Genomic DNA, 22,214 nt, shown 5'->3' with positions numbered 1-22,214 from the left:
GATGCTGTCTGAATGAGCGAAGCCATTTCCAGTGTGAAATGAGATAGTTTTCTTAAATTGGTTTGAAAGTGAGCCACTGGTTGAATCCAGGTGATGAACTGTTTTGGTAGCATTTGGAAGAAAGAAAGAAAGAAAGAAAGAAAGGAAGAAGTCTGTGTGCCGTGCCCACGCACACAAGAGATCTGATATTTTCCTCCATCGATTTACTGCCAGAGATTGAGCTGCTGTTGTGCTGTGCGAAAGTCTGAGTGCTGTGTGTTGCTTTTTCGTTGTCTTTACGGAGGGCAGCATGTGTCTGTAAAATACAAACCAAGACGGGAGTGCGCAAAAAAACCCATAAAAAAACAGCATGAATGCAATGAATTGCGTATCTACATGTTTTTGTGTTGCAGTTTTGATCCAAGCCAAAGAATCAAAGATACGGGAAAAAAACGTCAATAAATGTGAGGAAGTATCACACCACAAATGCGATGATATTTGAGTCAAACCAATTTGTGTGTAGGCCAATGTGTGTGTGTGTGTGTGTGTGTTCATCCTGGTGGGCAGGTTGGCAGGATATGGATGACAGTTTGGAAGTGTGTGCGTGTGTCACCAGCAATGTCGGTCATGAAATGGGCCAGGCATCCGAGTGCCAGGTGGCAGCTCCCATCAACAGCTGAATCCGTGTTTGTGTGTGAATCAGGTCAAAACTTTGGCCTGTAAACACACACATTTTATCTAGCTTGGAAGCAGCCTAAGACCTTTCTTGGCTATGGAGATGCCACAATGAACTTCTGATAAAATATGTTTTTGACTTTGACTTCTTACATAGTAAATATCACCATCGTTGAACTACTGAGGAGCAGAAGGGCGAGATGTGTAGATGGGGTGAAGAGATGGCCAGGAACAGCTCCACATCCTTAGGAACTGTCAGATAGTATTGCTTTTGGGCTTTATAATTTTGAGGCTTATAAATTTTTTTGCTGTTTATGGAGGACAGTCTTTGGTCAAGTAAGCTTGAATGATGACCCATCCCTCCTGCAAAGTGTCCCTTAGTTGGCTGGAAGTTGTGCATAACCCTTTTTCTATCTATCTATAATCCATGAGTATTTTCTTCTTCAGATATCCAGCCCGCTTTGTGTTGCTAAGCAATGGTCTTGAGAACAAAAGTATGTCCTGAAAACAGGTCAAATATTAACAATAGGTCAGCACAGAGATATGCATAAATGCACAGTACTGTTGTTACATTATGTGCTACAACATTATAGTCGTCACTTCTCAAATATAAGGTAAACAATCACAGCTTTAGTTTCCTTATTTTTTCATGTTGACTTGTGGCAAATCGATGTATGCGGGCTCCTCCAAACCTCAGAGAATGATGTCATTTGGTTGGAAATCGCTGGAAATGTCTGTGGCGGAAGAAAACATCCTTAAAACAAAGCCATTTTCTTTTTATTGTTTTTAGAATATTTCCAATTATCGCAGCCATATTCTGTGGAAATTGCATACCTTCAATAATTTCCCCAATTATGCCGCTTTTCTAATCTAGTTGAATTTATCACACTTGGATTTTATATTATTTCTGCATGATGCTGCTTTTTTCTGTCAGTTTTCATTTGATGCAGCAATAACTGATGGTTCTTTGCTTACAGGGTTCTCCTGGTGAGAGAGGTCCTGCCGGACCTGGAGGTCCCATTGGTCAAACAGGACGCAATGGCCCACAAGGGCCACCTGGTCCCGCTGGAGAAAAGGGAGCTCCTGTGAGTTGTTCTAACTAAGTCTTGCTCCATGAAAAGCTTTAAAAGTTACAGCTTTTGCTGTGTTTTCAAGTGATTACAATCAATGTTATCCACAGGGAGAGAAAGGGCCCATGGGTCCTGCTGGCCGTGATGGCATTCAGGGTCCTGTAGGTCTTCCTGGACCAGCTGGACCTCAGGGCCCACCTGGAGAGGATGGTGACAAGGTAGGGAAAACGTACAATACTCGATTTTTTAATACAATGAGTCTTTTATATAAGCATTCTTCTTAAAAGATGTAATTACATTCAAAGCGAAGGAAAGTGAAAGGCATTCTACTCCAAGACCTGCAACTTTTATCTCCTTTATAAGATCAGAGCAAGAAAGTTTTTCTTTCTTTTTCTTAACACAAGAGGAAAAAGATTATTGACATCAAAGCATTTAAATGCATGCTAGCAGTTGTCACTATGAAAAGTTTAACCACTTACACTGCAAAAACTGAAATCTAATTGAGATTAAAAATCTTGAATTGAGAATACATATGCTTATTTTTTAAAGATAAGATAATTCTTAGTTTTTATGCCAGAGAATTCCTCTTGTTTTAAGGGTATTTTTACTTGTTTTGGGAATTCTTGACCAGCCAATTTTCTTGTTCTGTTGGCAGATTTATCTTATTTTCAGCAACATTTACCTAATTTTTGTATATTGTTTTCTTGTTTTTTTAAGGCTGAGTTTTTGCAGTGTATGAAATAGCAAGTCTGTTGTTAAATTCAGGCTGTTGCACTGTTTTTATTAGAACCTATCTTAATACGTTTTACACATATAGAAAATACACTTACAAAAACATAAGCAAATGTGTCATTTCATTAATTTTGACTCGGGGTTGTTTAGGCAGAAATTCCATGTTAAAATATTGCATTAGGGAAATAATAAGAGAAGCATAATGGTATTTACAGCTGCAAGAAACTAAACAGATGCATTTGCGCACATTGTTTACCCTTAAGCAAACAATTTCCCAACACCCACAGCTGATACAATGAACCACAGATCTGCATATTTATTTGCAATCATGACAAATCTCTAACCCCAGTCACATCTTCCATCACCTCTTTTTGTCAATCACTGTGCCAATGGGGTGAGACAGGGAGCCAATCAATTAATTGCAAACACTTGCCCAAGGTCTTTCTGGGCCAATCAAATTAGAATCTCTTGAGAAATATTTACTGCCCAATCATGGTAAAGGTGACACTTTTAAGATATCAGGCTTTGACTAAACATGAGAGGCAAAAGCTTTTTACAAAGGAAAGATGGGAGAGTTGCTGAATGTGTGTGTGTGTGTGTGTGTGTGTGTGTGTGTGTGTGTGTGTGTGTGTGTGTGTGTCTGTGTGTGTGTGTGTGTCTGTGTGTGTGTGTGTTGCTACGCAGGGAGAAGTTGGCGGACCTGGACAAAAGGGAAGCAAAGGAGACAAGGGTGAACTTGTGAGTTTTTTGTTTTCATTTTGTCTTCTGTTGCATTTTTCACTATTGCATACAGTTCTCGTTTAAGTAGTGCATTATAAATTATGATTGAAAAATAACAAACATTAATCTCAGCTGTTGATTGCTTCTGTGAACAGAATATATATGAATATTTACGTATAGAAAGGACTTGGCAACAGCAAACCTGCCTTATCCTACCTAAAACACTGTAGCTTAAATAAAATGTGGAATTGATTGGTACAGACTTTCTGATAGAAATACAAATGTCTGGTATTTTGCATGTTGAACATTAGTAACTTTCATGTGACTTATTACTTCATGCGAGTAATTACAAATTTTGATTTGAATAAACCAAATTGACAGTACTTAGTTTTTCGAGTTTAACACTGACAAATGGTACATCATTTATTTACTGAGAGTAAAACTGCATGATAATTCTGTATGTTTTTAGGGTCCACCTGGCCCAAGTGGTCTCCAAGGTGTGGTGGGACCTCCCGGTCCAGCTGTAAGTATTTTTGTCTGACCGTATGACATTAAAGTTCACCTATGAAACATTAGCTTGTACTCTTAGAGATGTTTACATTTTACTTGCAAGGCTGGAGAGATCTTGTATAAAAAAAATCTTTAAAAAAAAAAAAAAAAAACGACTGGAATTTAAAGAGTGCTACACATACCCATTTGACATCTTCACATATAAAAAGTTCACGGCTTTGATCTGGCAGATCCTGAGTTTTTTTTTTTTTTTTTTTTTTTTAACAGATTTAGTGCTATGAATATATCAGTGCTGTTCAAGTGTCAGCCACTGGTTACCATAGTGGCTACGGGGTAAAAACAGCTCTTTGCGTAGTCAGTTTGAAGTGTTTACTCCAGTCAAAGCCTCATGAAGATAGTGAAGGCGGCCGTTTAACACAGGAGCAAAAGGCTGCAAGAATTTCAACAAGTTCTTTTAACAGTCGCAGCTCTGTGACAATGAAATGCAATCATGTGCTGTCCTGCAGGACTGCAACTCTTACCTGTTTCAACCAAGTATCAAAAAGAGCAGTGTGCACTCGTACATAAATGACACAATACCTGAGACTTTAAGATTATTGAAAATGTTATTATAGCCACTAGAAGTATAAAACCATCAGTATAAAGAAAAAAAAACAGACTTTTTGCACCTTTACCACAACATTACTTCATATCTTATTGAAGCTTCATCTGTACAACTCTAAATCATCCTTCAAACTTGGATATTATTAGTATTGACAAGATTCAAAGTTTTGACAAGTTTGAAATGATCAGATGACTTAAAGAAGTTATAAGAAATGTCTGTGGAGGCAATATAATTTTATTAAAGGGAAAGATAACTTCTCAATGATAACAGAAATACATTTATATTATTCTGAACCAAAACTTCATACAGAATGATCCCTTGTTAAGGCTTTGATTGCTAAAACCAAATATTATTACATTCAAATTTAAACCAAAACTAAATATTTCTATTAAAAAAGAAGAAGGAAAAATGATGAAACTTAGAAAGAATAGTGTAAATTAAATTCATCATCAAAGCTCTTTTTTTCATGTCACAACACATTGCTTAGAGTTCAGCTTTAGTTTTGCTCTTGGCTCTATGACCCTGAAAGGTTTTATATGCTTCCATCCATCCATGTTCTATACTTCTTAGTCCAATGCAGTATTACAGGGAAGCTGAAGCCTGTCCCAGCATTTAGCAGGTTAAAAGCAGAGTACACCCGGGACAGGTCAACAGTCTATCGCAGCGAGGTAATGATGTTTATTCTATCAAATCGAAGACATGGCCTGGGAGGACTTTAGGAGCTGGACGGTAATGCCCTTCAGATTTAGATAGATAGGCAAAACTTGGCTCTTGGCTCTTGCCTGGTTGAATACCCCTTTTTAAAAAATCAAGACCAGATTCACAATTTGAATAAAGCGTTTTATATCCCACATCAACGGATATTAAGTCAGATTCCAGCCAGGTTGGGGGGACAATATGCAAGCAGTATTACTTTTTACTGTCTGGCTACTGGCCACAGTCCTTGTTTATTTTAAAATAATTTTTCTTCCATGATTATAATGTCCACGCAGATTAAGGTTTAATTACTGTTTTACTTGAGGTAACTTATTAGTACTGACTAATCCCGGAGAAAAAATTTTTTTTTGTAAACAGTCTTCGCAACAAATCCTTCAACATGTTTCCTATCATCAGTTATACTGCTATTACAAACTTGGAGCTAAACTTGTAACTCGCTGGGTAAAAAAATGTCTTATGTACCAAAACACTGAGACTTCCAACCGCCAATCATTTCCACATTTTGGCTGATGTGGAACAAGCACTTGCTGAAAATGCTGCAGAACATCCTCCACTCATCCATCTCATTAACACAATAGGGAAAGTCCTGTTTCTACAATAACTGACAGCCTGAGGGAAACTTACAGCTCATTATGGTAAGTTATAAAGCCTTATTAAACATTCTAGCAAAAATTCAGCCTCCTCAGGTCTCTATGGGGGCTGGAATAGACCCGGCGAGATGCATTGCCAGCAGCAGGTAGTGCATTCAAGCTTAATAACAAATTATCTAACAGTTGTTTGTCCTGGTGAGTCAGTCTGTTTATGTGAATTCATGTCTTGAAGACTGACTCAGATTTTCTGCTCAACTTTTATTAATTCAAATCCTTATAAATAGACTTTCAGCTTTTCTGTACTATGATCCACGCCTCATTCCAGTAAAAACATATTTTTAAAGAGACAGTGTATCATTTAATTGTGTTCAACCTATGGCAGAGTTGTGGCAAAACATCCTTGACGCAAGATGAAAAATCCCAGAATGTTCCTCTTAATGTGAATGCGAATACTCCCACTTAGCAAGTTTTAGTGCAAGAAACTGCAAAAATACTTGTTATGATAAAAGAGCCTCAACAAAAGTTATTTTAATTAGAACTTCAGTCTGTGTTGAATATTTCATCTGAATATTAAGATACAGTTTTCAGAAAATTAATTGTTAATTCTGTCAAAAGTGCATCCCTGTACATAAATAGAATTCAGAGTTTCTTTTGTGACTTGCACTGCAAATACAACTCCACACAATTAAAGGTTGGTTCTAAGGATGTTATAGGAACGATAGACTAAAAGCACTGCATGTGAACAGCTGCAGGCAGGATGTTGACAGTAAGAGTAGAATTTTTGCAAACAAAATTTGGTTGTTTTTTTTTATTTTTTACTGAACCTCTATTTGAGATGAACCGTACAGGAAAGGTTGTTTCTTCTGATGCTCATGATGGTTGAATATGAAATAAGTCTTTTGCAATTATACTGATAATCCTCTGAACGTACGATGTTCATCTGAGCTGAATAATATGCAAAATGGTGAGATAAATTGCAAAATTACAGTTTCGGTGATAGTTGTTAGACTTCATGCAGTGGTGTCAAAAAATATGATATATTTTTATGATATAAAATATATATATATATTTGCTTAAAGGTGGAGTATGTAAGATTTTCAATATTTTCAAAATAAATTAACTAAAAAAGTAACTAAAATCATAATTTTTTTTAACATGTAGGTTCCAGTCTGTCCATATTTGATGCATTATTAAATTACAAGTTTAATTAATGACAAATGACAAAAAGCACATTTTTTTATTGGTAGGCAAACATTTAAGAAGGGTCTTTGTCTTTAATTAAACTTGTAATTTAATAATACATCAAATATGGACAGACTGGAACCTACATGTTTAAAAAAAATTATGATTTTAGTTACTTTTTTAGTTAATTTATTTTGAAAATATTGAAAATCTTACATACTCCTCCTTTAAGGCTATAATAAATAATTAAATCGGATCACCCTGAGCAGCATTTGACTGAGTCATAGTTCTGACTTTGTTGAAGCGTACCTAAGATTAAGTCCACCTTGTCTGTTTTTTTTTCGTTTTTTTTATCAAAGCTCTATTCTTGTTACCTGTAATCACCTATTATTTCCCTCTGAACTGTTCTACACTCAGTAGCAGCGCTTGAGGCTGCCTACATGTCCCAGGGCTCAGCGAGAGCTCCTTGAGCACTTTCAAGTGCTGACGCGCGTTTGAACTGAATACTACCAGTCTGTCAGCACTTCAGTCTTTCCCCACAGTCTCTTTTTCTATCCTCCATAGCTCCATGCACATCTGACTTCACAAAAGTCAGCATCTTTCACATACAGTTTATCATTACCCTCTGGCTATACACTTCTGTATCCTGCTTTCCCTGATGAGAGTTTCTGGTAGCGTAGCGGCTGTTTCCTCTAGACAGCCTAGCAGGAGGGCAAGTCGGTGGTTAGAGATGATACTTCACCTTTTGTCCAGTTTTTCATTAAAAGTTTTAAGCGTCATTGCATTTTCTCCAAGAGATTAAATAGACTCTGCTATCAAGGTTCGACTTGTACAAATGTCACCTCAGAAGTTACCCCCGAGATGGACCTCTAACCTGTCCAGCAAAATCGCTTGGAAAATCTCATACCCCTCACAACCCCGAACAAGGAAACAAGGTGGTAGAGCCCATCGACCCAAACCTCTGCCACGTGAGCTTGAATAAACTCCATAACCTTGAGAAGGATTAAGAATAAAGGAGAAGAGCAGAAAAAGTACATCCAAGTGTTTGTGGAGGTGCATTTGCTGAAGCTTCAGTTAATGAGATTTTGTGAACCCTGACCCCCCACAGGGCACCGACGGTGAGCCAGGGCCGAGAGGACAGCAGGGTATGTTTGGCCAGAAAGGAGATGAAGGACCCCGAGGATTCCCTGGGCTTCCAGGACCCATTGGTCTGCAGGCAAGTCTCGATCAAAACAGCAACTTTAATGTGCACATGTTGATTCCCCATCTCATATTCTGTAAACACATGACAACCGGGTCACGTTGAGCATCGCCTCGTTGGCATACGCATAACTTCCCCCCTCTGTCAAACCAACCAAACGAGAATGATTTCCTCCACACCCCTTTCAACCTATAACATTTCATCTCCCCTCGCATCATTTACATTACATCACAACAAAGCATAATTTATTAATGCAGCCTTGACTCCTAATGGCACTTTGCTGAGCTCCTGGGAAAATAATACGTTTCCTCCTCAAGGACTTTTCCTCATATAGACAGTGCTAAAAATCCATCACCATTGCAAACATTTTGCATTTGGCGTTTTGCCGTAGCGTTAATGGTGGAGGGGGGATTAGGCTTTCCACTAAGACGACACCATTTTCATGCAGTAAACTTCTACCTTGCAGTGACCTCTGGCTCAGATAAGGAACCATTCTGTATTTATTCACAGATTTATTTTATCAGTGTACTGTACAATTCTTTTTTTCAAATATTTCTCATCTGACGGTTTAGAAATGGACCTTGAGAGTCTGGGTTTTCATTCAGAGTCTAAGGCAATCATTGTTAATCTTTCATCATGCCATTTTACAAATATTCACTATATTGTAAACCCCCATTAGCAGAAACACGGGTTTTGCATATGAAAGATTATATGGCAAGGGATATCGCAGGGCTTTTATCAATAATTGATCAAACATTTTGTTTTCCATTCCAGCTCACATTGATCTGTGTTTCTCTTATCTTTAATGGCAGCAGCTCATTGATTTAACTTAGAATCATCAATAAAGCAATAACACATTTTGTCCATTTGCAAATGAAGGCGTAACACAACGGCCAAAATACGCATGCTTCCTCAATTCAGTCCAATCACAGCTCCTGCAGATTCACACTTACAGGACAAGCTCAAGTTATTAAGCTCCTTATGAATATTTATCATAAGGAGGAGAGGAATATTTATCTGATGCTATTAAGTCCTTGTGCTTTATTATATTGTAACATCTTAGCAGGATGTAAATGTAATGTGATCACAGATACACATGTTAGCGGACGATACTTGGCTGCTTTTACAATCATTTTGCAGTTAAGAGATTGGTGGGCATTTCTTTAATTAACATCAGTTTTATCATAGTGCTGCATTGCTTCACTTCCTTTATGAAACGCTTCTTTCCTCGAAATTGCAACATGTAAAAAGAGTGAAAAAGGGAACGGTGCGAAGGCTAATGAGCTGCAGTTCAGAAAACCTCCCTTGGTGGCACTGAATAAAGAAATGGCACTCTTCAGAATATCTCAAAGTCAATTATCCAAGGACTCACTGAGGATGAAATTAGAGCAAAGCCCTGCTGGTCAATAGGGCTAGATAACATTGTTATTAAGTGCAATTGGCTTTTAATTGGGCATAATGCACTCCATCTCCACTCTTTTAATTATGTTTGGCTAAGCTGTCCTTCAATACATGGCAGCAGCTGCTGCAAGCTCAGCTCTTCAATGCAATTATCTGTAGCATTAATGATTTTTGACCGGGGGGGGATGAATGGCTTCGGTCTGAAAGCCTTCTATCAGTTTAGGCTGTTTGCTGTGGAATATTGGAGTCCTCGCTGAGCGGATGAATTCTTCAGATTAAGAGGTTAAGACAGGGACATATAGAAGAGTAAATAGCAGATTTGCTCACATCAGTGTCCTCATAATTCAAGACTAGTGTGGAAAATAGAAGGAAAGCCAAGTCATAATGCTGATTGATTTCTTCTAGTGCATGCTTGGGGGAGTTTGTCTATGTGAATATGGTGTTTGCTCATTTAACTCCTAATGTGACGCTTTTTTCTGTAATTCTTTATCCATCCCTGCATGTATTATGCAAACAAGCCTATCAAGTTAAATATGGATCGAGCACGTCACTTGCAAACATTAGACATGCATTGAGTTGGTGGTTCATTCATTCTCCCACTCTTACAACCCTCATGCATTATTACTGTGACAAAAGCCCAGTTAGAACCTGTTATAAATTAGCTTTCCGTGTCACTGCAGAGCGACAGTAAATCAACAAAATGGACTGAAACTACACATATGTTACTGCAATGATTGATATCCGTGTCATTTTTGTTTTACGGTAACTTATCACTGCTGCTGGTTTTCACACACCTTTTTGACGGCGCATGCTCCATTACTGGAGTTAAGCTAACACAACACATAATGTCTGCAATTATGCAGATAGACAATAAGCTACGATAGCAAGTGACAGCTTCTTAATTTTCATTACAGATACACCTTCCTGAGGTTTATTCAACTTGTTTTAGTTAAGCATGACTGAGTCCCAAAACTGGATGATACATACCACCTGCACACTCGCCTTTGTTTCCATTCTGCTGTGGACATAGATGGATGGAGTTTCCACCCTGCAATTTACACAGGCTGATTATACCCAAGCCTCCTATACCCTTTAATTACAATAGGTGTCCCTTTTGACTAATTGTGTGTTTACACTCAGGGGTTTTGCTCGTATTAATGCACTCTCCATCACTTTGCATCCCGAAGGCTGCTATTTAAAATATGTCATCTGAAAATACCTGGTAATGAGCAGCAGAAATGTATCTATGTTCCTGTCAGTGGGTGTTTCTAATATGAGGTTTTGTCTCAGGCACTGCTTCACATAAACTTTGTTTCTATGTTTCTGATGCACGTTTTCCGTCTTCGCAGGGTTTGCCCGGCCCTCCTGGTGAGAAGGGAGAGAACGGAGACGTCGGAGCAATGGTGAGTGCAAGTTATGAGGATTTGCATCGCCTGCATGTCCATCCCGGTGGAACGGCATGTTGTGCAGAGTGTTTAAAAGTTATGGCGGTGTTTGGTAACGCCAGCTGCATTGCAGATGGTTTTATTGTGGGAGACATATTGATAAAAACACTTACACTTATGAAAACTTTGCATGCTCTGTTTGTGTGAAGTATGTTGTTGTTTTTTGTTTTTTAACAGTACCGCTGAGTGAGTCAAGTAGTGATGTCTAGTCTGAAAAGATCTTGATATTGTATCAGTATTTTTTTTTTTTAACCAACCTACATCCCCATTCCATAACATTTGGGATTCTGTGTAATATTCTAAATAAAATATGTAATATTTATGTTTTAGGGTGAATAAAATAATGGATTGGAGTCTGATTTCACCTCTGTAGTCACAACAGATGACCCTCTTTTGCTCTGGACTTTGTAACAGCATCGACTTAGTAATACGTGAGAGTCCAAACTTGGCTCAAGGTTTAAATTGCATTCATTTTTTTTCTGAAGTCAGGCTTTGTGAAGCAATTTAGAGTAGTTATAAATACAGTCAGTGCTCTCAGTTTAGAGAGGCATGAAGGAATTCCCTCATGGGAGCCAAGCTACCACCTTCTCAGAACAGTGATCAGAGAAGAGCTCATTTTTCACCATCTGAAATAGATTAAACCTCAGAAATTTCATTATGGTTTGGACAATCCCTATATATTGCTGATTTTTTACACCACATCACTTTTCCATCAGATTCATTAGCTTTGTTGTGGCATTTTCTGAAATGCTGAATATCCAACACAAACTGCAGACCTGGTCCATTTAACTCCATGCTGGAAAATTGAGGCAGCATGAAAATTATCAGTATATTTTTCCAAAGAGCTGCTTTATTTTTTTATTTTATTTATTTCACACGGCAAACATTTAATTGTTTTTTTCTGTTCTAAGTAGCTGGCAGCTTGCTGACTAACCAAACTGAGAATTTTCTTTTAAATTAAAAAAAACAACCCTTTCATTCTTCATCACTAAAATAGCTTTTCTCTCGCTAAAGTTACTTGTAAGTACTCAGTTTCACATCCTAATAAAACACCCGCCTTCTACCTGCAACTTAGTTATTTATGGCAGTGTTAGACAGAGACCAAATGTGATAATAAATAATGTGAGATCAAACTATTGAGAAAACTCTTTGTGACAGGGCCCACCTGGTCCTCCTGGTCCTAGAGGTCCTCAGGGATCCAGTGGAGCTGATGTAAGTTTATATTTACTTCAACTCTTTTCTTAAAACTTGGCAACACTCTCTATTTCAAAATGTATGTTGTTAAAAATGTTTTTCTTTCATATTCTCCTTAATAAGTGTTGCTATTATTTACCTGCAGGGTGCACAAGGTCCTCCTGGAGGTATTGGTTCTATGGGAGCTGTTGGCGAGAAGGTAATAACTAGTGAACCTGCGTTAATAACAACACCATTCAGCTTATGTAGGAACTCATTTTAAGCATTGCCTTTAATTTGTCCTGCCTAAAAATATATTGGATGTGTGGAAAGGCTTCCTTTCTATATTTAGATGTACTGCAGCACAAAAACGAAAAAAATAAATAAATAAATAACAGTCGAAGTGGCAATCAATAGTTTACTTAGTTCACAGGTAATGTTCGACTTTTAACAGACTTTTTATTTTACCTGTAATGTTTTTCTACCTTACAGGGAGAAACTGGTGAGGCTGGCAACCCAGGACCACCCGGAGAGCCTGGAATTGGAGTAAGTTCAATATTATGCTAAAACTGTCTTCTGTCTCCTTCCAGACAGAAAATTTAAGAACTTGCTGCTTACAGACTTAGATAGTACATAGAAATCAGCGATGAAGCCCCTCAATTTAACATCATGCACATGCAGTTCCTCCCTTGTCTGTACATAACTGTCAGCGCAGCTCATGATCTCTTATATATAATATGCATTCATTTTCTATGCTGCTAGTCCAATATCCCAGCCATCATCAGGTTAGAGGCAGGGTACACCCCGGACAGATAACCAGTCCATTGCGGGGCCAACACAGAGGGACAAACTAGTATTCATGCTCATTCATTCCTAGGTAGAATTTAGAGTGATCAGTTGAGCGAACATGCATGTCTATGGACGGTGGGAGGAAGCCTGAATACCTGGAGAGAAGCAACGCATACACAGGGAAAACTTCATACAGAAAAGGCTGCTGTTCATACAACCCCCCCCCCCACAGCCACTGTGTCAGGGCTTCAACCAGCAACCTTCTTGCTGGGAGGCTGCAGTGTCACCATACACTCCTGCATATCATATAACAAACAACTAATAAGTATTTTTCTTTAGTTTATTAAACATGCAAAGACTTTGTCAGCCTGAGGGAGTTTAAGTGGATAATTGGTCTGCTAAAAAGGTGTTGGGATTTTTTAAATTTTTTTTTATCTAATATCTAGTACCAGGCTATGCGGGGAAAATGAAAACCCTTAAGAGTAGTTTTGGCTCTCAAAAGCAAAACAACAGCAGCAAACCTTTTAGAAAGGACAAAGATTATATTTAGTAGTAGTACATCATTCAGATCAATCCACATAATGTTCTCCAGTTTAACAATGTGGCATTTTGCATTTGCCTGCAAATGCGTCTTGAGCGCCAAGTGTTCGCAGAAAGCATCCTGATCATAAATTCCTCAAATCAGAGCAGTTTCATCGATCCGCTGCTTGTATAAGACCATGGATGCCCCACCTTAGTTATGGGTGTGAGCCTCCTTCAGTCTGAGTCCATCAGGTTATATTGACGGATCCGTCTGCTGCCTCATATCTGTTTACAGTGATAGATAGAGCCAGTGCTGCACATCAAATCAAGGTCAATATTAAAGGTGCCATGCTGGCATTGACTAGGGAAGCGCTCAGCTCTAATGGGCCAACTAATGATTTTGAGCCTGTAATGCTTTAGCTGCTGCCACTGAGTCATAGCCACTGCTTTAAGACACACTCTGCTATTGCTGGAATGAAAAATGAGGCTGGAGTGTTTAGTGTCATCATTTAGGTGGCTGAAAATGATATTTTCAAATCAAACTGTGCAGCAGATGATCTGAAACATACACTTAGAGCTCAGCCTGTATGTCACTTTTTTTTCCCTCTGCAGGCCATTTCTGTGTCTTTTGATGCCAGTTGTGGTGACAGATTAAATAGCACGCTTGTCTTGTGCCGTATCTACCATCCCATTTCCAAAGCGCCATAATTGGTCCTCGTGTGGTCTTCATGATAACAGGACTGTGATGCATTTTCCCTCAGGGCCCTCGAGGAGAAACTGGAGAGAAGGGAGAAACCGGTCCCCCTGGAGCTGCTGGACCCCCCGGTGGCCGAGGACCACCTGGAGATGATGGTCCTAAGGGTAATCCTGTACGTCAGCTGCAGTGAGACTCACACAGCATCGACTGATGCATCAGTAGGGCTGTCATCTACACCATCACCGTGTCATATTTCTCATTTGAGCTGTCAGATGCCACAGCTATTGTTGACACAGTGTCAAGTATGTGAGTGAAGCTCAGTCTTCTCTACGTCTTGGTTTATCTCCAGGGTCCTGTTGGCTTCCCGGGAGACCCTGGTCCCCCTGGTGAGCCTGGTGCTGGTGTAAGTCCTGTATTATTTTATTAGTTATTAGGTTTATGTCTGCTACATGCTCTTTTTAATAATTAGCTATTACAATACATATTTTTGGATGTTAGTTAATATTTAAATAACTCAAATAAATGCAGTAATAAAAATGCAGCTATGTCATTAGAGTTCATTTTTAATTTTGTAGGGTTTTTATTATTGATTTTTTTAAAAATACTTTTCTCTTCTGTACTGAATTAATTATATTTGGTTTGTTTGTGTGTTATGTGTAGGGTCTTGATGGTTTGCCTGGTGATAAAGGAGATGATGGAGAAGCTGGACAACCAGTAAGTTAAACATTAGCTAAAATAGTTTCCAAGTAAAGAAATAAAAATGTCCCCCCTCTCGCCCCATTCTGCCTGCCAGAGTGGTTTACTGTACTTGTGGATGAATTGAGGATTAACATTTGCATATATAATCTTTTTATTCTGATATCTATTGGAAAATTAAAACCTAGCTAAGGGAAACATTTTAATTGGATTTCTGGCAGTGTCATCTGACAACACTTTACCGTTTACGGTGCAGTATAACGAAGAGGCTCAGAAAGACACCAAAATGCTGTTGTATTTCCGATTTCCCACGTCCATCCTTTGACTTATTATAGTGCTTTTTGCAAAAGCATGCACATCCCATTGTAAGATACCACTTATTTTTCATTAAGTGGAGTCAAGTGTTCTCTCTGCTCTAATTTAGGGTCCTCCAGGTCCATCTGGTGAAGCTGGAGTACCAGGACCTCCTGGCAAAAGGGTGAGTACTTCTCCAAAGCGCTGCATAAGTTGATACTTCTGTTCAGTTCCTGAGATGTTCTCTATTTTTAGATTCAAAGTGCTCTTAACAAGCCCCAAGCAGCTTCATAACCCTCTGTCAGGTGATGCATATGTATGATCATACAGAAGATTCTGAACTCATCTCCATATGTTTGACAGGAAATTATATCCACTAGTATAGCAATCATGCTGTATGGGGATATTGATGGATTGAGAGTGTGACTGGCAGTAATGTGAATGCAGCCTGACTGCCGCTTGTTGCTAATGTCAGGAAATTAACTTGTCATTTTAATTTCTGGCATTCAGTGCCCTTTCTGCCACATCAGACTTGAGCTCAGATTACTTCATTTCACTATCAAAGTGATTTTTACGATGCCTTGGAATTACCGTAATAATGATTCACAGCTAACAATAAAGCATGCAGTCAATGTACCATTTTAAAGCCTGACACAGTGTCGCAAAACAGAAAGGACACTTTTATATTTGCCCTCAGTTCAGTGTGCATGTGTTTATTTTAGCGGAGATGTTGCTTTTAAAAGTGCAAATTCCTCCCCGAGGCATCAGTATCAGCTGGCTCCGCTCCACTGAATCACACTATAAATGTAAAACACAACTATAAGATGTCTTGAAAGTAAAGGAATAAGAGGTGCAGAAGAAGTGGAATTAAGGAGACACTGTTCTCTTCATAAAAACTCACCACTTTATTAGTTACACCTTGCTACCACTTGGTTGGACCCCCTGTCGCCTTCAGAGCTGTCTTAATTCCTAAAGGAGTAGATTCATTGAGATTTTGCTCCATATTGACACAATGCTGCAGATTTTTAAGCTTCACATCCACAAGGAGAATCTCCTGTTCCACTACATCCCAAAGAATCTTTATTGGATTGGTATCAGGTGACTGGTGGCCATTAGAATACAGTCAGCTTTAGATGAGTTGAGTTTTATGATCTTCTGTATTATCTCGCTGGAAGTAGCCATTCGAAGATGGTGCACTGTGGTCATAAATGGATGTGATCAGCAACAATACCCAGGCAGGCGGTGGCATTTCAGCAATGTCCACGTGGCACTAAGGGACCCAGAATGTGACAGGAAAATATTCCCTACATGATGATACATTTTATGATTGATTTTTTTATTTTCATTGTCCTAGTTTTAGGAGTTTGTGTGAATTGTGTCGAAAGTTTCTTGTTTTTAGCTGACAGGAGCAGCACACGGTGTGGTCATTTGCTGCTGTAGCCCATCTGCTTCAAGAATTTCACATGTTGTATTTTCAGAGATTGTATTCTTTGTTGAAACCAGATTTTTTATTGAGTTTTGTCCAACAAGATGTTTATGTTCATGTTTTTAATATTTTTTGGACCATTTCCTGAAGCTAGACATAGTTGTCTGTGAAATTTCAGGTTGATCAGCAGGTTTTTGTTTTTTTTTGTTTTTGTTTTTTTAATTTTCAGACAAGCACATCTGGCCCAAACAAACATGCCACATCCAAAATCAGCAACTCAACAAATCAGGAAAAATATACAAAAAGTGTTTAAAAAAATATTGACAAAACACACCACTGTGGAAGAGAATTAATCTAAGACATTATAATACTGGCATTTTAAATGCATCTTTCTTACTGCATTTTCATTTTGCAGGATTTCAGTTCTCTATTCCACTACATATTCTCATGAAATAACATAAATTAATGCCACTGTAGTGGTGGAATATTAATCTATTCTTGAAGAGGTAGAGATATGATCTCACTTTATTTGAACTATTAAAATTCTTGGAGAGAAAAAAAAAAAGAAGCAATTTCAGACATATGATAGCAAGAAATATATTACATAATTTACCCTTCAATTAAGTTTAAATATGCCAGATTAATATCATGACCTCTTCTGGGACACCCCCCCCCCCCCCCCCCCCCCCCCCCCCCCCCCCCCCCCGATTTGGGAGCAGGGTTAAGCTTGTGCATAAAATAAACACATCTGAACCAACTTGAGGAACCGAACAGTACAATGCCTGTCATGTAACGTCAGCAATAACAACCTGATATTGTCATGCACAGTATATTATCAGCCATAAAGTTAATTTCTTCTGTTCAGTGAGCCTTTTCATAATTTTTTTCTTTATTTCTCTCAGCAATAATCTGCTCAGCTAAAAAAAAAAAAAATCCCCACGAGGCTGAATTATATTAATTTCTAAAGATTTTCCGGGGTTAGGGAAATGGATAGGGATTAGCCCTGCTGGTAATGGATGTAAAGTGATCACTGAACAATTCACACTACAATTATTCTAAATGTAAGATCAGTTATAGATAGAAATCTATTTTTCTTGCCTTTTCAATGCCAGAAATGTTTAATTCAGCCATATTAGGTTTCAGGCAGGGCTGAAGATGCATTTCAAACAGTGCTGTTTATTCATACTGTTATTATCTATGGGTTAGTATGCACGTAGGCCGCGGAACACATCTGACCCCAGTTCTGCCCCATTATTAATAGAATTTCTCATATAATTTTTCATCCCTCACAAAAGTAATTCTGAGTTAGTCCCTTTCCCAATATCTGCTTGGAAATGATTCAGGTTTGTTGCTCAATGATGCATGTATCTGCTCAGCTACGTTTGCACACAGACATGGGCTAGAGCACGCACACACAAACCTGTACACATTTTCCTGGGCTAATAACCTACTCCGAAGACCCGTGGCTTTTGTTTGGTGTATTTGATTATGGTTTCTAATGGCACGTCAGCCCACTTACAAGGTTTTTTGACCAGAGGCGGTTTGCTGAAAATGCTGATGCATTTTTATCAGAGTATATTTAGAATGTAGGACAGTTTGCTCACACTGATGGCCCTGCGTAGCCTTTCCTCTCTCAAGGTCAGAGGAGCATTGAAAATGAATGATGAGTATGTATTAGAAGCTTTTGTTTGTCAGTAAATGTTGGTGGATTTCACTTTAGAAAACATTTTTTTATTGATCCATTTCAAATTGGTTTGTAAAACACATGAATAAACAAAAACATAATGATGTTTTATTGGGTTTTTTTTAGGGACCCGTTGGACCAGCAGGTCAGGAGGGTAAACAAGGAGAAAAGGGATCCAAAGTAAGTTCTACAAACTTAGATTTTATGAATTGCTTTTTGTTTTTTTATTGAGTAGGCATTATTCTTGCTGGATTTAGGGTTGAGATGCTTGTGCAATATGAAAGAGATTTCTTATCATCACTTCAATCTGCAGCTCCTCTCAGCTTTACTCAGCTTTATCGCATCTTTAAGCTCGGTCTTTAAGCAGTCCTACCTGCTGTATTTCAGCTTTGGTGCACTCTGAGTGTTACTTTACCCAAGGGATCGGCTCATTTAATCAAAAATGCTCCAAAAAGCCTTTAAGTAATCTCACAAAAAGTTATGCCAACAAAAAGTGAATAAAATTTTTGGAAACACTGATCTCCACTGGCGCACACATTCTGCTCCTTTCCCCTGATATCCTGCTCTTGCGTCCCATATCTATGACAAAAAATAGGTAAATTAGTCTCACATGAGGACAAATAAGGCTTCTTGAGAATATCAACAGATGTTACTGTTTCGCTAAAACCCACAATTTGCTCGTATTTGCAAGGAGCATCAAAGTGAAAGAAATCTTTTTAAGGCTCTAAAAGTTTTTAACACTAAATCAGCTCAGAGCTGCTGATGCAAAAAACCCAACAAATCTCAGAAATAGCCTTTCTCTTTTTGTTTCTCCCCTTTCTTGATCGGTTGTTTCTCTTCTTCATGCACGCACTCAGACTGACACAAAGTGCATATTCTATCTACACTGAGGTAAAGGAATAGAGTTGATTTGACAGAGACAAGGCAAAGCCTGCCGGATGATCCTAGAGTGTCAAATCAAGGCCTAATTGGTTGTCAGAGCAGTTTAATCCCCATCTTCTATTAAACAGGTCAGTACGTCGTCTCTGGAGCTTCCAGATATAAAAGTTGCAACTCGTGACAGGAGTAACTGGAAACATTTGAACCACCATTAACTATTGTGGAAGATTATAGAATGATGCAATTTTGGAATAAAGGAAATTTTAGTTTATCAAGTTAGATAAAGATGTTTGAAGTGTTTTAAAACTGGATTTGGATTCTGATTATATAGATGGATACACATCTGCAAAAAAATAATTTAATGCTCTTTTATTTATAAAAAAGAATCTGAATTATCTACCTTAAATAAACCTTACTTTGCTATTATGACAAAGAAACAGATTGCAAATGTTCCTTTGTTTTTCAGGGTGAAGCTGGAGCAGAGGGACCTGTTGGAAAAACTGGACCTGTGGGACCTCAAGGTCCTCCTGGAAAACCTGGTGCTGAGGGTCTGCGTGGAATCCCTGGTCCCGTTGTAAGTTTTCAAGATGTCTCTTTTCAGTTTCCAAGATCATGTCTTAGAGGTTTAAAAGTGTGACTCAAATCAGCTTTGTGATAATTATGTGACTGTGTCATTTTCTAAACCAAAAGCTGTGATGGTTTCTCTTAATCTCAGGGTGAGCAAGGACTCCCTGGTGCTTCTGGTCAAGATGGCCCTCCTGGACCAATTGTAAGGCATTTCCTTCCATCTCCCAAATACACCTCTTCTGGAGCATAACAAACATAGAAATGCACTCTTCCAAAAATCTGTTTGATGTTTTATCATGCTTACCTAAATCCTGTAAAAAAAAAAAAAAAAAGGGCTATTTTTTATGCTTTTTCATTAATCAATTAGCTCTCAAAGTGGCATATTTTTTCCATGGTATCAATATCACTGTAAAATAATAGGCATGCTGCTTCCAGTCGTGCTTGAAAAGCTGATTTTCCATCCTCAGGGACCCCCTGGACTTCCTGGCATGAAAGGTGACTCTGGATCCAAAGGAGAGAAGGCAAGACATTATTAAGATGCTAATCTCAAATTGCTTTATGGTGTATTTCTCATATCTGCTCGTGTGCCTTATCTGAAGCTTCCTAAGCAAGCAAACATCTCGGCCTGTTCACTATTCTCTCTTTGTTCACTGTCTCCCAGTGAGATGAAGAGAAGCTGGCCTCTTTGAGGAGTTTTTCCCTCAGTGATTTATTGCGCTGAATGAATATGTATAAGTTCAATAATATCATCTTTCTGATGGTCTTTGGTTGAATGCCAGCAGGCAGCTGCCAGATGATCATAACTCTGCTCACCAGCAGGTGCTGAGGCAGACCACCATTGTTAAATATGACAACCAACCACAATGAAACCACTAATTATTTATAGGCAGACATACTAAAGTTCATCTGGGTAGGCATTTTATCTAAATTTGAAAGTAAATTAGCATATTTATTTCATTTAAAGAAAGTGCCTTTATTCTCCGCAGCTGATAAATGGACACAAATGAAACATATGCTGTGAACATTACTTGTTGTTGAATGTGGATCGAGAGTCTGTTTGTAATTATGTACTTTTCTGTCTGCTTTAGGGTCATCCTGGTCTAATTGGTCTCATTGGACCGCCTGGTGAACCTGGTGAGAAGGGAGACAGGGGTCTGCCTGGACCTCAGGGCACTGGAGGTGGCAAGGGTGAACCTGTAAGTTTGCAATAAAATCCTTACCCAAAAAGAGATATTTTCTATGTTGTTGTGTACACTCATTTTGCTATATTGTGCTCAATAATGATCATAATTAAATTTAATGGACAAATAAATCAATAAAATGATTAATTATGGGAGACCATGTATAGCTTTTAACTGTCTTTGTTGTGTCTCACAAGGGGATTGGTGGTGGTCATGGTCCTCTCGGTCCTCCTGGGCCTCCTGGAATTCCTGTAAGTTGCAGTTGTTGTTGGAAAAACATGTTTTTCCACATTCTGTTATAAAACTGTTGTTCGTCCCTAAATATCCCTTTATTTCTCACCAGGGTGCTCAAGGACAGAAGGGATCTAAGGGATCGACTGTAAGTTACTTTTCTCCACCCTTCCAGCATTTTGATAGCATTTACACAGAACTAGATGCCTGAGAGAAGTGTGCTGCATTTTTAACACGTATCTATCATACATTGTTTTCTGTCAGGGTTCGCTGGGTCAGAAGGGAGATCCGGGAACGATTGGACCACCTGGACCACCTGTAAGCTACCTGTTTCTTGCTTTCACTGTGTATTAAGCATTTTGGGGCGGGAGACAGTTGGTCAGAAAGTAAAACAGTATTAAACCATAATCTAGCAATTTGGAAGAAAGTCATCAGTGTTATTTCTTCATTTAGAAAAGAATAAGCTGTTATTTGGATAATGTTCCAGCTGTAGCCATGTAGATTCTTCTAGTCTCAGATACAACAGTCTACATTGATAAAACTGGATGAATAATACTAAAAAAAAAAAAAGAAAAAAAAAAGCTTATTGTTTTATTTCTATCATGCAGGGTCCTCCTGGTGACATCATCCAGCCACTGCCCATCCAGCAGGCTGCCAGGAAAACCAGGCGGCAGGCTGACGTGCAGGGAGACGAAGCGCTGGCCGACTACGGCGTCGATAGTCTGGGCACAGAGGGAATGGAAGATGTCTTCGGATCTCTCAACAACCTCAAACAAGACATTGAACGCATGAAGTTCCCCATGGGCACCCAAGATAACCCTGCAAGGACCTGCAACGACCTGCACCTCAGCCAGCCTGACTTCCCAGATGGTAAAATGTCTGTCATAGTATCTACAATAAGATCGACTGAATGGTGAATAATTTCAAGAGTTTTATTGCCAGAACTAGCGAGGCGAACATAAAAAGAAACGTTCTCAAAGGCAAAGACTGCTGTTACACTGTTGCCTTGGCAGTGTCTCATGGATCTGCTTCTCTCTCAGGTGAATACTGGATCGATCCAAACCAGGGCTGCATCGGAGACGCCATCAAAGTGTTCTGTAACTTCACAGCAGGTGGAGAGACATGCATCTACCCAGACAAGAAATCCACAGGCGTAAGTGATCAGCACTGAAAACATCATCAGGGCAGCTCTGGTTTGATCTGTAAACAACACTTATGGGTCGGACGCTGCCATTTACATCATCTGCAT

The 22,214-nt window shown here is 38.8% G+C and overlaps 1 protein-coding gene across 2 annotated transcripts in view; it reads left to right on the top strand.

Moving 5' to 3' along the window:
* Positions 1-22,214, top strand: part of col11a1b (collagen, type XI, alpha 1b) — an 86,445-nt gene that overhangs the window by 58,979 nt on the left and 5,252 nt on the right. For both annotated transcript variants that reach the window (XM_079244037.1, XM_079244036.1), the window contains exons 42-64: positions 1,632-1,739; positions 1,835-1,942; positions 3,141-3,194; positions 3,646-3,699; positions 7,888-7,995; positions 10,731-10,784; positions 11,985-12,038; positions 12,166-12,219; positions 12,492-12,545; positions 14,072-14,179; positions 14,357-14,410; positions 14,668-14,721; positions 15,128-15,181; positions 18,234-18,287; positions 19,453-19,560; positions 19,702-19,755; positions 20,021-20,074; positions 20,642-20,749; positions 20,932-20,985; positions 21,078-21,113; positions 21,230-21,283; positions 21,574-21,835; positions 22,006-22,118. In XM_079244037.1, coding sequence (XP_079100163.1) covers positions 1,632-1,739; positions 1,835-1,942; positions 3,141-3,194; positions 3,646-3,699; positions 7,888-7,995; positions 10,731-10,784; positions 11,985-12,038; positions 12,166-12,219; positions 12,492-12,545; positions 14,072-14,179; positions 14,357-14,410; positions 14,668-14,721; positions 15,128-15,181; positions 18,234-18,287; positions 19,453-19,560; positions 19,702-19,755; positions 20,021-20,074; positions 20,642-20,749; positions 20,932-20,985; positions 21,078-21,113; positions 21,230-21,283; positions 21,574-21,835; positions 22,006-22,118 — 1,815 coding nt within the window. The remainder of the gene's footprint in view (positions 1-1,631; positions 1,740-1,834; positions 1,943-3,140; positions 3,195-3,645; positions 3,700-7,887; positions 7,996-10,730; positions 10,785-11,984; positions 12,039-12,165; positions 12,220-12,491; positions 12,546-14,071; positions 14,180-14,356; positions 14,411-14,667; positions 14,722-15,127; positions 15,182-18,233; positions 18,288-19,452; positions 19,561-19,701; positions 19,756-20,020; positions 20,075-20,641; positions 20,750-20,931; positions 20,986-21,077; positions 21,114-21,229; positions 21,284-21,573; positions 21,836-22,005; positions 22,119-22,214) is intronic.

This window comes from Telmatherina bonti, assembly GCF_933228915.1.
Source record: "Telmatherina bonti genome assembly, chromosome: 7".
NCBI classification, from domain to species: Eukaryota; Metazoa; Chordata; class Actinopteri; order Atheriniformes; family Telmatherinidae; genus Telmatherina; species Telmatherina bonti.
The sequence above is the reverse complement of the archived record's forward strand: the minus strand, read 5'-3'. Positions and strand labels throughout refer to the sequence as shown.